At 36.1% G+C, this 16,960-nt stretch overlaps 1 protein-coding gene across 1 annotated transcript in view; it reads right to left on the reverse strand.

Moving 5' to 3' along the window:
- The window catches only part of PDZD8 (PDZ domain containing 8), a 117,665-nt gene that overhangs the window by 45,888 nt on the left and 54,817 nt on the right, over positions 1-16,960 (reverse strand). The window contains exon 3 of the mRNA XM_025396821.1: positions 1,919-2,021. Within this exon, the coding sequence (XP_025252606.1) occupies positions 1,919-2,021 (103 nt within the window). The remainder of the gene's footprint in view (positions 1-1,918; positions 2,022-16,960) is intronic.

Below are 16,960 nucleotides of genomic sequence, written 5' to 3' on the forward strand. Positions count from 1 at the left end.
TTTTTCTTGAAAGGTAAAATCCTAAGGATGCATTAGACATCTTGCAACCATGAGGGCAAAAATCCCATGCTAAGGAAGATGAAGGAGGAAGCTATGTTCCTAGATTACAGTGTTATACTCCTTTAAAAACTCAAGGCACATTAAAAGTATGACAGGAATTAAGTTTCTTTTATTCTGCATATTCATTATAATTAGTGACTAACTTCACTGAACAAATTTCAACATTAAATATTGTTTTAAACCTAGATTGTATTTACACAAAGATAGCATCCTAAACTCATCAAATAATTTAGCGTAATTTTTTTAATGATGTTCTAGTTTCTACTCATATTTGTAATGTATTACAAATTATCGAATCCTACTCCCTGATGTTTTATATTGTCTTAAAGAACATAATAATTCTCCTCCCTAGGAATATTAAATTCAGACATTCATAATTTAATGCCTGTAGACACTGTTGCTGACATTTTCAACATCAGATATAATTAATAACCTAGAATTCTTTCCTCAAAACTACTTATGACATATGCTAAGATCTAAAATAATGACAAGATTAAAGTCTTAACAACTTTTGCTATAAAATATTAGAACTGTCTAATCTCATATCTTTGCAAATATAATAAAGGATATTGAAAACGCCAATAGCAATGGCAAGTTATGACCAATTCAAAGGCAAAAATTTAGCTGGACAAAACAATAATGCTTCTTCAGGTAGTTATGTATTTCAAAACAAATTCTAATGCTACTTCCTTCATTCTTCTGAGGAATTGCTTCAAATTGTTTGAGATATAACTTAAAGAAGGTTGGGGCAAGAACAGCCACCAAAGAAAGGGGAAACCTTCCATGAAACCTCTATTTTGACCATGTCATTACCATGCTCAAAATCTTCAACAGCTCCCCACTGCTTTCATAAATCCAAACTCTGTGGGCCAACCATCCTACCTTTCCAGTTTTACTTGTCTCTCCTTCTCCATTCTGATCAAAATTACCCTCTTTCTTCCAAAATAATTTCATACTGCCTAATTTTTATATAAGGATGTTCACAACAGTTAATACATAAATAAATCAGAAACAATTTAAAAGTCAAAGGAATATCCATAAAAATACTACATAGTTATCCATTAAAGACTTAGCAGGATTTCGACTGTTAAACCCTGTAGTACTGGTTACATGCTTCTACTAAAATAATTATTCACTGTTTATCTGAAATTTAGATTTAACTGGGTGTCCTCTATTTTCTCTGGTAAGCCTGCTCCAGTGTCATCTCTTTAGAGTCCTATTATCAACAGATGTAAAGAGTCTCCTTTATCATAACTTACAATTTCTCTGTCATATGCCTATTTTCTTCATAGCACCTGTGAATCTTTGGGAATAGCTTCGTTCACTTTTTCTGTTTACCATTTGTTACTGTGTTCTATCTTTACCCTATAAAATGTAGGTCACCTCCTCCCTCTTCCAATCCCCACACCACAAATCTATCCCATGTTAGTATCACAAGAATAGGGGCTTTTATTGTCTTGAACAGTTTCTCTTGAATCTAAAACAGTGCCCAGCACAAAGTAAGTGCTCATAAAATATCTGTCCAATGAATGAATAATGAATACTCTGATTTCACATGTACTTGAAGGTGTTTAGTTAAAATTAGTTCCTTCTAATTTTATAATTGAAGCAATCTAAATGTTCTGAAAGGAACGCTAGTCAGATTAGGTTTCTTATGCAGGTAACATGAATACTAACTATAGTTTCATGTGATTTACTTTATCAGTGTAGTTGTATTGTAACAAGACAAATAAATAAGAACTGTTAATAGCTATTTGCACATGACCAAAAATAACTCTGGGAATATAGAAATAGTAATAAACGCATGCTTATAAAATAGAACTTTATACAGATATAAATCACTACGAATCCATTTTACCGTCTTAATAGAACTCCTCTGTTTTTCTTCCCAAACATTACTGCTTAACTCAAGTGTGCAATGAACATTTGCCTCTCTGTCATAGGATCCAAAAATGAGTAACCTGCAGAATAAAACAAAACAAGGGAGAGTATCATACCTGTTATGTTCATTAAAATTTTTATTTCTGATTATTACAACAAGAAACAGTACATTACTCCATTACTATCATAGCTTTAGTAACAGAAAAAAAATTAAGTCAAATATTTTATACACCCTCTAGTGGAAACATGAAGTAAAGCTATATTTGGTGAGATTCCAGGATATGCTGTTTTTCAGTGGCTAAGTCAAACAAACACAAAGTATTATCTACTCATTAGGTAAAGAAATTGACCAAATATTTATATGTAGCAGCAAGAGCTATACATCTTCAAAACAGACTGTTGAATTTAAAAACAAACAAGATGCAGAATAATGCTAGTATACCATCAACTCTGTAAAACAGACACACACACAAAAGTGCAATATAATTGCTTATAAACACACACACACACACACACACACACACCATCTACTAATGTGACCTCAGGCAAATTATTTAACTTCTCTAAGCTAAGCCCATCTCCTCCTCTGGAAACTCTGGGCAAAAATAGTACCTACCTCTGAGAACTGTTGTGAGTAAAAGGCAATGTACATGAGGCATTTAGCACAGTGCCTAGCAAACACTAAGTGCTCAATAAATGTTATTTCTATTATTGTCTTGAAAACAACTGTCAAGGAATATTGGCATCATGTAATTTTACTATTTAATATTTAGATCTAAAAAAGACATATGAGGTCCAATCATGAGATTATATAATATAGTTTTTAATGCTGAAGAAAAAAGGTTACTCATGTGTCCAACTTCTGTATTATCTATCCTCAAAATCAGAATGTAAATCTGCCAACTTGTTTCAGGAGTAAGTTTGAGAACAGCTTTAACACTAACGAACATGTTGACTGTTACTCTATTACTTTACCTCCCTATGAAGATCATGAGGTAGTAGCGAATACTGAAAAAGTGGATAAAACACATAAGAGAAATTTTAAAAAAACTGTGTCTGCAAGTTAAAGACCTCAAGCAAATCATGTCCATACTCCACAAACTAGACTCACAAACAGAAGCCTGAACAAACTCATGGTGAAAAATCAAACCAAAACAAACAAAAATAAACCCCTAAAATTCTAAGCTCTAAACAATTCTTAAATACTCTTAAAAGGAACGTTAAACTTAGTGCCTAACAACCTATTATCAAAAAGAAGGCAGTCCAAATACATACAGGATTCTTAAAACATAAAATACTAAGTTTAGGGAAAAAAATGAGAATCTACATTCATTAACGCTCTGCTGCCACCAACTGTTCAAAGAGTAAACTACCTAAGGGCCTTTACTATCATGCAGAGAAAAATGCACCAGCTAGAGTCCCCAAATTCCTGACAGGTATTAATCTTCAGAACTCAGGAATGAAAAAGCAAAATTCTCAGAAATTCTCCCCTGTAACCATAAGTTATTCCATATTTTTCACAGCACTTTAAAAATGCTTTCAGAAAGAGTAATAAAAAATTTAACAAAAATTAACTCAAAATGGGTCACAGACCTGAATATAAAAGCTAAAACTATAAAATCCTTAGAAGAAAACATAAAAGCAAATCTTTTTGACCTTGGACTAGGCAATGCTTTCTTAAATCCAACACCAAAAGCATAAGTACCAAAAGAAAAGTAGATAAATCGGACTTCACCAAAGTTAAAAATTTTTTAAAGTAAATGAAAAGACAACCCACAGAATGGGAGAAAATGTTTGCAAATCCAGTCATTGATAAGGGCCTAGTATCCAGAAAACATATGAATTCTTTACAGCTCAACAATAAAAAGACAAATAATGCAATTTTAAAATGGGCAAGAAATTCGAATAGGCACATCTCCAAAGATGCACAAATGGTCAACAAGCATATGAAAAGATGCTCAACATCATTAGCCATTGAAGAAGGGCAAATCAAAATGACTTTTTATCCACTAGATTGGCTATAATAAAAGAGACAATAACAAGTATTGGTGAGGATATGGAGCAATTAGAATCCTCATACATCATTGATGGGAATGTAAAATGATATAGTCACTTTGGAAAACAATTTGACAGTTACCTAAAAAATTAACACAGAGTTAACACATAGTTCAGTAATTTCACTCCTAGGTGTGTAAGCAAGAGAAATGAAAGCATGTATTCACACAACATGCATGCAAATGTTCACAGCAGCACTATTCATACTTAATAGCCAAAAAGTGGAAACAAGCCAAATATCCATCAAATGATGAGTGGGAGAAATAAAATGTGTCATATCCATATAATGAGTATTATTCTACAATAAATGAAAGGAAGTATTAATACATGCTACATACACTATGAATGAACCTTGAAAAAATTCTAAGTGAAATAAGCCAGTCACAAAAGACTGCATATTGTATGATTCCATTCATATAAAATATCTTGAAAAGGCAAATTTATACAGACAGAAAGTTATTTAGGGTTGCAGGAGGAGTACTAGAGGAAAATGGGGATTACTGATAATGGATAAAGAATTTCTTTGAGGGGGATGAAAATATTCTAAAATTAAACTCTGACGGTGGTTATACAGTCCTGTAAATATATTTAAAAAGTTACTTGTATACTTTAAGTGGGTGAAATGCATGGTATATTAATTGCAACTCAATAAAACAATTTAAAGAAAAAATGAATGATCATAACAATAAATAATGAATCATTTTTCTGTGGAAAAGACGTAATAATAAATGATTGGTTTATTATGGTTATAAGTCAATATATTGTGACAAGATTATAAACAATAAAATGTAAAACTGCTCTTTATTTGATACAGATATTTGATAACAGAAAACATAAAAAGGGTACTTTAAAACCAAATAAATTCAAAAAAATTAATTGTGAAAAATAACCATATATATTAATAATATTCTTAACAATAAAAATTTAAAGCATATAAAGCATTATTTGCCCTATTCAAACTCTTCATTTTTGTTTTGTGACAAATATCACAGAAAAAGTTTTTGTTTTGAATTGTTATTGATTCATTCAATTGTAATAAGTATTTCCAAAATCATCTCCAGGTTGGGTGCACTAAACAAACATTATGGGAGGCCATTATACTGAGCTCCTGCACTAGATCCTAGTAAGAACAAACCAAATAAGAGGCCCAAACAGACTTATAACTGAATTTGTTGTAGTTTTGTCTTTTGACAGTTCTGGTGGCCCTATGAAGGGACATGAAGGAGATTTCTGATGACCCATGACCCAGAGACCTCTTGAGGAACATGGAAAAGGTGCTGCTGAGCCCCCTTTTGGGTCCTCTGTCTTCCTCAGGAAGCCCTGAAAATTGTTAAGTTTCTCACAAGCTTTGCTTTCTTTTGCCCTGAGTTCCCTGATCTCTGTGGTTTGGGGTTAATCTGTGCTGTGAGAAGGCACTTGACTTTTGGATTTGCAGTAGCTGAGGAGTCACTGGCAAGAGCTGCAGTTTTAAAGGTAACTGACAGTGGTTGAACTAAGTGGTTATTACTGCAGGGGGCACGAACTCTAGTTTTCAGAATTTGCAGTTACGTTGGTTCTATATTCTTCATTTTTCTTGTACACTCAGGTAATAGAGGCCTCAGGTGTCTGGTTCACAGAGAAATGGGAAAATCATTGGCTAGGTTGATCAGTGGAATGTCAGAGCCAAAGCCATAACCTGACTGGTGGACATGGGTGAGGCACGTAAGAGCTATTAGAGCAACCCATCACTAAAAAATAAGACTACCATGAGAAGATAAGCGTGGTCAGGGAATGGGTCAGTTAACATAAAGTTGCCCAGCAGCCAGAAGAAAATATCCATGCAATGAAGCACACTGTAGAAGCATTACAGGACTCAAACTCCTGGCATATCCCTCTTAGGTTTTTATCTTGGCTCTGGGAGACCCAAGACTCAATGTAAAAATAGGATCCTTAATTTCTGAAGAGCTGAGTACTCTGTCTTCTGGCTACACCCGACTTTCACATGTATGAGTATTAAGCCTGAAAGCTGCATATACTTACAGAAGTGGCAAAACCTTATTAAAGATAATTCAGAATTACAATGGTCATATGAAGACCGCTCCAGAAGAACAAGACCGTTCATCTAAGAAATGTACTTGAATCCAAGCCTCCCAATTAATTGGTAGAGAGAATGGGATTCTCCTTTTAATTGGTATTCAGAAGCCTTAAAGAAACAACAGGATTCAAAAATAGCTTTTACAAAAGATTCACTGCAAAAAGCTAATGAAAAGCTAAAAATGCAAGATAATCCTCATATACCAAGGACAGTAAGACTGGCCTGACTACTATTGCTCCTCTCTATCCTACTTTGCCTGGATATTAAGTCTACTAACAGTTTGAACTACATTTCTTTTCTGAAAAAGCAGTTAAACAGCTTTTTTATAAAATAAAACCCCCTGAAAATTCCAAAATGATCCCCCAGTAACTTATACCTCCTGGACAAAAGCATAGAGAATTTTCTAAATCCAGGGAAGAACTTCAAAATTTTTCTGAAGAATTCATGGTCTTAATTGGAACCTATGACCTGTTATTACTGACCTCTACCAACTAATACACTTTGTCAAAAGGGACCTGAGGAAGCACAAAAATGAATGTAAGAGGCAGAACAGTATTCTCCTAAGAATGGTATCAGTGGCCCAACAAGCCCTACCTGGATCTACTTACGGGCAAGGCAGAGCCCCCAAAACTGCAAATGACTTTCTGAAAGCCATTCCTAAAGTGTTTCCCCATTTGCACTATGTGGTCTATCGTCCAGACCTGCATGCTAAAGAAATATGAAGCTGTTACTGACTTGAAAATTCACTTGGAAGCCCTTTTGGTAAGGCATTCCAGCTTCCCCCAACTTGATGCAGGCTCATAAAAAAGACAAAAGACAGGCTGGGAGCAGTAGCTCTCACCTGTAATCCCAGCACTTTGGGAGGCCAAGACGGGTGGATCACTTGAGCCCAGGAGTTTGAGACCAGCCTGGCCAACGTGGTGAAACCCTGTCTCTACTAAAAATACAAAAATTAGCCGGATGTGGTGGCGCACACCTGTAATCTAAGCTACTCAGGAGGCTGAGACAGGAGAACTGCTTGAATGCAGGAGGCTGAGGTTGCAGTGAGCCAAGATAGCCCCGCGTGAGCAAGATTCCATCTCAAAAAAAAAAAAAAAGACGAGAGGCTACAGGACTGAGCTAAACTAGTAATCACAGCAGAACATTTCAAGAGGACCTTAGAGCAAAATAAGAAACAAATGACTTCCAAATTACGGCCTTCCAATTACAGGAGCAACCAACAACCCAGAATGACCTTTGGGCCTGTCCGTAGGGTGCTTCTACAATAAAGGAACCCTACTGTCGCAGTTTCCAAAGAAACACTGCCACTTGTGCAAACAACCAAGACAGTATAAAAAGGGTTGCCCAAAAAAATTTCTAGGGAAGTCCCTAAGAACAAGCTTCTGAATTTTCTCCTAGGTTCATCTGTGTACTTCCTTGTAAAATTCTATAGTGCATTACTATAATTCACCATCTACATCTCATCTACCTGACACACCTGAATCAGTCTAGGTTCTCCTAGAGAGTGTCTATTTTGAAAAGCCTGTCAGGGTAGGGCTAGAGTTCAGCACCACTCTCTAGAGAGAAATCTCAAGAAAAAATCAGAGGAAAATGAAACAAATTCAGTTTTGGCAGATATATACTTTGTTCATCCAGATGAGACTTGGAGATACTCAGATTTAAAATGTAGTTCATCTGACAAATCGACCTCTGATAACAGGCAACATGCTCTAAGCTCATTCTTATAAAAATCTGCATTCTTTCTCCATGCCTCTGAGATAAAAAAATTTCTATAATGTTTTACCTAAGAATCATCCCTTGGAAGTGCAAATTTAGGGTTGCCAGGTTAACAACTGCTTAGGGGAATGGAACAGGTAACTGAAAGACTGATAGTTTACAGGGGGAAAAAAAACCATGTGGAAATTGTCAAATGAAAAATTTTGAAAGCTGTAGAATCTGCAAGAAACAAGCAATATGTGTTTTTGGTAAGAAAAGTTATAGAATTTTCTTGGAGGACTGATCTGTTCTTAATAGGAAATAGTGAAAGATTTTTCTTTGCTTTTTAAATAATTGCCTAGCAAACAAAGATTTTGTGTTTTATCAAGATAATTGTTAGTGCTTCATGTTATCTTTTACTAGGTATTTATTTACTTGAGTCTTCTCAATATTAAAAGAGTTAAGTTTTTGTTGACAACTGTATAACCCGTACTTGTCTTTAAAATCTTTCTCGATTAAATACATAACAAGATCATATTTAGTTAAGGTTTAAAACATTTTGATATTTTTGACAAACTTACCAAAATCAAATTCTAAATTAAGCCTCTTTGACCTTAATTTAATTTTGGAATTTCCTAGTTGGGCCCCTGAAAACCCAAAGACTGTGTTTCTCACCTTGAGAAAGAGAGATAACTAATTAGGCTTATGTGATAAAATTATATGGGAAGCACTGTCAAATAATAAGTGATACTAAACCTTCTTTATATTATGTTAACGGGTATGTTATTGATACGAGTATTCCAAAATTTGTATGAGATTACTAGAAATCTAATAGTTATCAGTCATAATTTTTGATTATGTTAAATGTTACAATGCTATAGCAATAACCAAATTTGTCAATTGCTGATTATAATGAATTCTCATCAGATTTTTAGCCACGGCCATTCTAACTCTCGATCATCCACAGACAACGGTTTTGGTTCTTCCCTAAAGCATGTGCAGTCAGTTACAGTCCAAAATTGCTTATTCGTCAAGATTCATTACAAGTACTCTGGAATACAAGTTTCTGATAACTTTAAGATCATACCATTGGCCTGGATAAGAATTTATAAAACTCTAATGAAGAAACTGATGGCTTCATGAAACTGCTACCAAGATCTGGCAGAATAAGAATAAATTACACGGAACTGAATAAACTGATGAGAATTTTTTAAATGATTTTTAAATTTTAAATATTGCTGATTCTTCAGTGTTTTGTTTTCCAGATTTAAAGAAACTTTTTTTCTTTTAATCTATAGCTTATAGCAGTGTGGCAAAGTTCGCTTTTGTGAGCAAAATTTGAAACCTTTACTTTTTCATCCCATTTGATCCCTCCAGATTTTGGAAACTATTAGTGAGTATTCTTAATTTTATGGCAATATAATCATTTACATATGTTTCTTAAGAATCTGTTCTCCTTGTAAAAGGACACAGTTGGCAATGGTACCAAGCTTTGACTGGAATTTCATATTTTCAGATATGACCAGACAACTCCAAGGAATTAAAGTTGACTTTATGGCACAATTAACACCTCTGTCACCCCTCTCCCCAACTGCCACCATGGAAAAACTGGTCTGGTACCTTGAATACAACAGCTCAGCTGGTGGTCTTATAGGGGGAATGAAGAATGTCGCTTCCTGATAGGCCCAGGAAACTCAGGATATTTTTGGGACCTCAAGGAGACACCATAATCTATTAAGTACTATAGGTGACATTTAATGGTGAGTCCTGGGTTTGGCTTCACAGCCTTCAGAGTCTTGTAAGTCTTATTTGAAATTACCTATAAAAAGTTCCAGAAAAGCAAACTTTTTTTTTTGAGACAGAGTCTAGCTCTGTCACCTAAGCTGGAGTGCAGTGGTGCAATCTCAGCTCACTAGAACCTCCACCTCCTGGGTTCAAGCAATTCTTGTGCCTGAGCCTCCCAAGTAGCCGGGATTACAGGCACATGCCACCATGTCTGGCTAACTTTTGTATTTTTAGTAGAGATGGGGTTCCACCATATTGGCCAGGCTGGTCTCAAACTCCTGGCCTCAAGCGATCTGCCCGTCTCAGCCTCCCAAAGTGCTGAGATTACAGGTGTGAGCCACCATGCCCAGCCAAAACTATGAAAAAAAAGCCACACTTTATCTGTTAGATTGTAGCTCAGTTCATTTGTAAGTTTTTATTATCTTCCTATAGACTGAACTAGATCCTGGATTCTTCTAGTTTCCTCCTGATATGGTTTGGTTCTGTCTCCCCACCCAAATCTCACCTTGAACTGTAATTCCTATAATCCCTACGTGTCAAGGGTGGGACCAGGTGAAGGTAATTGGATCGTGGGGATGGTTTCCTTCATGCTGTTCTTGTGACAATGAGTGAGACTCATGAGATGTGATGGTTTTATAAGTGTCTGGCATTTCCCCTGCTCGCACTCAATCTCACTCCTGCCACCTTGTGAAGAAGGTGCCTGCTTCTTCTTCCCCTTCCGCCATGATTGTAAGTATCCTGAGGCCTCCCTAGCCATGCAGAACTGTGAGTCAATTAAACCTCTTTTCTTTATAAATTACCCAGTCTTGGGTATTTCTTCATAGCAGCATGAGAACAGACTAATAAACCTCCAATATCTGGCTCCATACAACTCTCCAACTAAGAATAATAACTGCTCTGTTCTTTAATCCCTATACGGTGAAGCTAGACAAATCAATATAAATTTCAAGAGACAAGTTTCATACCTAATGTGTGGGCCACACAGAGTTCAGCAAATCACCCTATGCCATAACCAGAGACATTACAAAAGTGAACCAGGACAAGAAGTTGATAGTTCTGTGCTGTGGACAGCTTTTCCTAAGACTTTGGAACAAGCCTCCTTATCATGAGACTCTTACCTCTCTTAATGCCTTGCTTAAGCTTTCTTCTTTTGCTTGGTGCAGGATAATGCTGTAATCAAAATTCCACAATCAAACAGCTTCTGTGGGTAACTTGATGAAGAGATGGATCTGTTATGTCAAACTCAAATCTTTACATGATCTAAGAGATCCATTAATATACCTAGTGGTTATCTTTAGCAACATCTCTAATACAACTGCTTGTTCAAATTGAACTAGTGGTCCCTTGCATAGAGTTAGACTTCTAGAACCACTTGTTCTCACTCCTTGTTTTAATTTAGCACAGTCATAGAAAGCTGGATAATAGAATTTCTACCTACTAACTGAACAAGGAGGAATCTGCGCAGTTGCAGACACTTCTTGTTACACACAGAAATATACATCTGGTATTATAAAGACTGAGGTACAAAAAATTAACAAAAGGCAACTTGGTTAAAATGGGTAGACTTCTAATATAGCTCATTCTTTGATCCATCTGATTTGACTGGTTTGGTTCATGGGGACCTTGGTTAGGGAACATACTCCAAACTCTGCATACTATCCTTCTGATAGTAGTAGTCTCCCTATGCACTGTATTCTCTCAAATGCTTTGAATATTTATATGCAGCCATCGGTCAAACATCAAATGGTCTCTCTTGGCTGGAACAACAAAAACTCAAAGAAATGAGTGACCATGAGGACACTGTAATCTATGAATGGCATGTTGAAACTGGCAATGCAGAATGATAGAAACTGCAAGTAGCACTAATGCCCTAAGTTTTGGTCACACTCTCACCTAGGGGTACTAAAGGATCTCACCTAGGTGAGAGTGTGACCAAATGAGGAGAATTGTTAAACAAAAATTATGGGAGGCCAGTGTTTTGGACTAAGCTCCTGCATTAAGCCCTAACAAAACAGACCAAACCAAAATAGAGTCATTTTAATGCTAAATGTCATACAGGCAAATAGATTCCAAAAACAGATTAGTTTTTCCTGAAAATAGGTGATTCCAGTCTACCTGAGTTAGCATAAGTCAGTCCCCTGTGCTTTAACCTTTACCAAGAAGTAACTTATGTTAACCAATCAGGTTTTTTTTCTATTGTTCTGTTTCCTTGTTTCCACCTTACCAAACCTACTATTCTTTCTGCCATTGTCCAGTGGAAGTTTTCATTCTATTTGCAGAACAGAGGCTGTCCTGATGGATGAATCATGAATAAAAGCCAATTCGATCTATAAGTAAATGTTTATAATTGTCTTTTGACAGGCGTCAGGGTACACGTTGCTTCACGTATGTTTACTTTTTTCCATGAAAATATTTTGTCCAATTTTTCTGAATTTGGTTTTACCTTTGAAATGGATATGGCTTTTACTAATTCTGATTTTTAGATTACTTTTTTATTCCGTCACAGAATTATGCAACATTCACATCTTCTCTTTACATTTCTTCTGTTGAAGTATATATAAAGAGCTGTAGCTTTAAGTGGATATTCAAATACTGGAAAACACCAACAAACATTATCATCACTCTAATAAAATTAGAGTGTCTCCTACAAAGGTTAGCTTCACTACAGAGAAGCATCTGTCAAATCTGCCAATTTAAGGATTTTTTGCTTCAAAACTTATTTCTTGGGAATAAAAAAAAAGGATTATTTCTTAGGATTAATATAAAGTATAATATGTGCACAAACTTAATTATTTTATTTGCAAGAATGACTCCCATTACCAAAGTTATACTCAAGATTAACTGTTCAGAATGTGATTGTTTCTCTCCTACAAGTTCCAGATTTGGTTTCTGGGACCTAATTCCCTATGTCAGTGCTTCCTGTGCCTGCTTTTGACCTGACATCAATGGATTCCTTCAACCAGCAGTGTTTCTATGTTGACTGTCAAGCTTTAATTCTCAGAAGAATTACAATATTCCCTCCTCCCCTGCATTTTCCTGATTTTTTAAGATCATTCTTTTTTTTTTTTTTTTTTTTTGGACACAGGGTCTTGCTCTGTTGCCCAGGCTAGAGCGCAGCAGTGCGATCATGGCTCACTGCCACCTTGACTTCCCAGAATTAAGCAATCCTCTCACCTCAGCCTCTGGAATAACTGGGACTACAGGCACAAGCCACCATGCCCAGCTAATTTTTTTTTCTATGTTTTTGTAGAGAGAAGGTCTCACTATGTTGTGTCAAACTCTCTTTACCAAAAAGTAACATATGTTAACCAATCAGTTCTTTTTTTTTTCTATTGTTCTGTTTCCTTGTTTCTACCCTACCAAACCCACAGTTTTGCCATTGCCCAGTGGGAGTTTTCATTCTATTTGCAGAACAGAAGCTATCTTAATTCATGAATCATGAATAAAAGCCAATTAGATCTATAATTAAATATAATCCTCCCTCCTCAGTCTCCCAAAGTGTTGGGATTATAGGGTGGGCCACAGCACCAGGCCTTGACTGATATCTCCTCCTGATATTTGAAAAATATGGAAATTTCTGAAGAAATGCCAGAAAGGAGTTTCCACTGGAAACGTGAGTACCAGCCAGTTAGGTGAATATAGAAGACATTTGCTTTAGCTTAAGATGAACTATAATCTCTACATTTAAACAAAAGGGTCAATTTTCATTTCACATTTCTTACAGTTCAATCTTAAACAAAGATAGGCTTTCCATTCAAATTATATAATGACCAGAAGCAAGTAGTAACAATCACTGGCTAATAAATATTTTGCATAAATATAAACAATCAACATGTGTTAAATAAGAAATGAGTATAAATAAATGTCTACTATTACTACTTCCAAAGGGAAGTCAGTACTACTAAACAAAAAAGCAAAAGAAATTGCCTTTTATCTCCTCTAAATTGCCCTCTATCTCCTGAAACAGCTATTACCTCTGTGAAATTTCTTAGCAAGTTCAAAGTATTCTTTTAAAGGCAAAGGTATGCCGAAACCTTCCAGTAAGCACAAATACAAACACCACCTAGAAACACATTAAGATTGTTTACGTGATTAACCCATTTATACTGGAGGTTGCAAAATTTTTTTGTGAAAAATCAGACCTTGGCGATGACGTTGAGTAGTAGGATATAAATAACTCCCACAAGCTTAGAGGTCCAATAACGGAAGACTAGGTATAAATGGATTAAAGATCAAACCACTGAGAAAACGAAAGTAATTCCCAATGCTCCTGCTATAAGAAAGTCATTTCTACAAAGAAAAGTACAAAATGGTGGGGCATGGTGGCTCGTGCCTGGAATCCCAGCACTTTCGGAGGCCAAAGTAAGTGAATACCTTGAGGCCAGGAATTCAAGACTAGCCTGGGCAACATGGCAAAACTCCGTCTCTACAAAAAATATAAAAAGGAGTTGGGCATGATGGTGTATGCCTGTAGTCCCAGCTACTCGGGAGGCTGAGGTGGGAGGATTGCTTGAGCCTGGCAGGTGGAGGTTGCAGTGAGGCAAGACCAAGACACTGCACTCCAGTCTGGGTGACAGAATGAGACCCTGTCTCAAGAAAGGAAGAGGGAGGGAGGGAAGGAAGGAATGAAAGAAGGGAGGGAGGGAGGGAGGGAGGGAAAAATCTGTTTTTTCTTTTTTTTTCCCTTTGGTGAGTAAACTTAATTTGAAAGGAAAACCCTGCACCTGAAGGGGATCAAATACCACTTCACCTGTTGTTAAAAGAGTCAGGTTCGTTGACCTTTTATACCTGCTCACCTCCTCTCTCTTCCCACCCCCCTCAGAAACATCCTCATGCAGAACTCAATTTTCCTCAATTTTCACGGCTTCCAAATCTAATCTACAGTCCTCATTTTCCCCCTGCTACCTCTAAAACCCCAAGAGTTTGCAGAAAACTCCTACAGGGAAATCTAACCACACCTTACTACTTAAGATATGTAAAATCAAATTCATCTGCTTTTGAAATGAGTACCTCTATTTCCCCCTCCAGTCCTGGAAGGCAACTGTGTCTTGTTCTTTCTATCCTACAACACGCAGAAAATGATCAGTACTTGCTGAGCAAATCAATATCAATGGATACATAACTCTCCTACACTCAGATCCTTAGAGTTCCTTTGCCTCCCCTGCCTATCAACTCAACCATATATTCAGTCACTCACTAAACCCTGTCCTAGTTATCCCATGTGTCCCTTCCTTCCTGTTCCTATTAACACGTATCTATGAGGCATGTACCTCCTCACCTTTAACCCACAACACCTCTTAAATTTGTCTCTGGGGCTTCAATCTCTATATATACAATCTACTCCATAAATATGCAGATTTTTCTTAATATCACCTTCAATAACTTTTCTCTGATTAAAGGATCACCATTGTAACTTCTTTTGCCAGTAAATTTGGTCCTGAGACATCTACACTTCATTCAGACAAGACGTGGAAAATACTTTACAATTTTAATTCTCTTTTATGGCTCTTTTTCCAATTACCTAAACAATCCATCTATCTTCCTGTATCTTATCCATGAAGTTTTCCATGGTAGTCTCAATTCAAAAATACTTCTTCCTTGCACTAAGTTTCTATACTACCAATCACTTAAGCCTCAATTCAAATTAGACAGCCTCATATAGTTGACTTATTTATGCATTTGCTTTTGTCTGTTAGTCCTAACTACATTTTAAGTTTCTAGAGGGCAGACACTGAGCTCCAGATTTTTTGTATTCATCATAGTACTTAGACAAAATGCATTCACTGTTGATGTTGGAATGACTAGTGGTAGTGGCGGAAGCAGTAGTGGTGGTGGTAGCAGCAGTAATAGTTGAAGCAGCTAACATTTACTGTAGGGACAATTCTAAGAGCTTTACATTTATTACTTCATTTAATTTTCACAATTACTCAAGGAAATAGGTAATATTACCCCTAATTTACACATTAGAAAACTGAACACAGAGAGGTTGAGTAACATGTCAGACATTCCATAGCTAATAAATGAAAAGTCTGGACTATATAAGTTGAGACAAATGAGTTGAAAAAATTTTGACAGAGAAAATAAAGGTAGCTGTCTTTTGGTTAAAATCATAAATGCTACCTGCAAATAAAATACATTAAAAGCACTGATTATCAAAGACACAATCCTCTTTTAAATTATTTTCTGACCACAGTTCATTTTTCCTGAAGGTATTATATGAGTGTGTAGCATACCAATACAGCATTTAAAACATTTTGGAGTATGGCATTTTAAAAAAGAGCACTGGTGTTATGTCAGCTGTATTCGTACTTAGTTTTCTCACATTATTTTACAATTCAGACATCAGAAGAATTAAGGTGCTATATTTGGTAATATGAAACAGTACTGGATGTATACAATTACAAAAGAAACAAGGCTATTTTCCAGCATCATGACCTTAGGGAAAAGGATATGGGGAAGAAAAGAGAACCTACATAAACATAGGAGGGAGAAATTCCAAATTCGGAATCTTTTGAAAAGTCTGCATCTAGTTAAAAGCAACCTAATTATACGGAAGATTCTTTGTATCTGAGAGAAATTTATAAAAACTAACAGAAAACATCACTCAACTTTTATCTAACTGCATACAGGATGTCAAGTAAATAATAAATGCAAACATAGTCTCAAAATCTTTACAGGAACTTGGTTCATCTAGTAGAGTTACGTCTAAATTTACACAGACTTACATAGCTTTAAAGACTTGGAGGAAATAAATGGTGCTGGGAAAACTGGCTAGCCATAAGTAGAAAGCTGAAACTGGATCCTTTCCTTACTCCTTATACGAAAATTAATTCAAGATGGATTAGAGACTTAAATGTTAGACCTAATACCATAAAAACCCTAGAAGAAAACCTAGGTAATATCATTCAGGACATAGGCATGGGCAAGGACTTCATGTCTAAAACACCAAAAGCAACGGCAACAAAAGCCAAAATTGACAAATGGGATCTAATTAAACTAAAGAGCCTCTGCACAGCAAAAGAAACTACCATCAGAGTGAACAGGCAACCTACAGAACGGGAGAAAATTTTTGCAATCTACTCATCTGACAAAGGGCTAATATCCAGAACCTACAAAGAACTCAAACAAATTTACAAGAAACAAACAAACAACCCCATCAAAAAGTGGGCAAAGGATATGAACAGACATTTCTCAAAAGAAGACATGCATACAGCCAACAGACACAGGAAAAAATGCTCGTCATCACTGGCCATCAGAGAAATGCAAATCAAAACCACAATGAGATACCATCTCACACCAGTTAGAATGGCAATCATTCAAAAGTCAGGAAACAACAGGTGCTGGAGAGGATGTGGAGAAATAGGAACACTCTTACAATGTCGGTGGGACTGTAAACTAGTTCAACCATTG

The sequence above is a fragment of the Theropithecus gelada genome, chromosome 9 (assembly GCF_003255815.1).
Source record: "Theropithecus gelada isolate Dixy chromosome 9, Tgel_1.0, whole genome shotgun sequence".
NCBI lineage: Eukaryota > Metazoa > Chordata > Mammalia > Primates > Cercopithecidae > Theropithecus > Theropithecus gelada.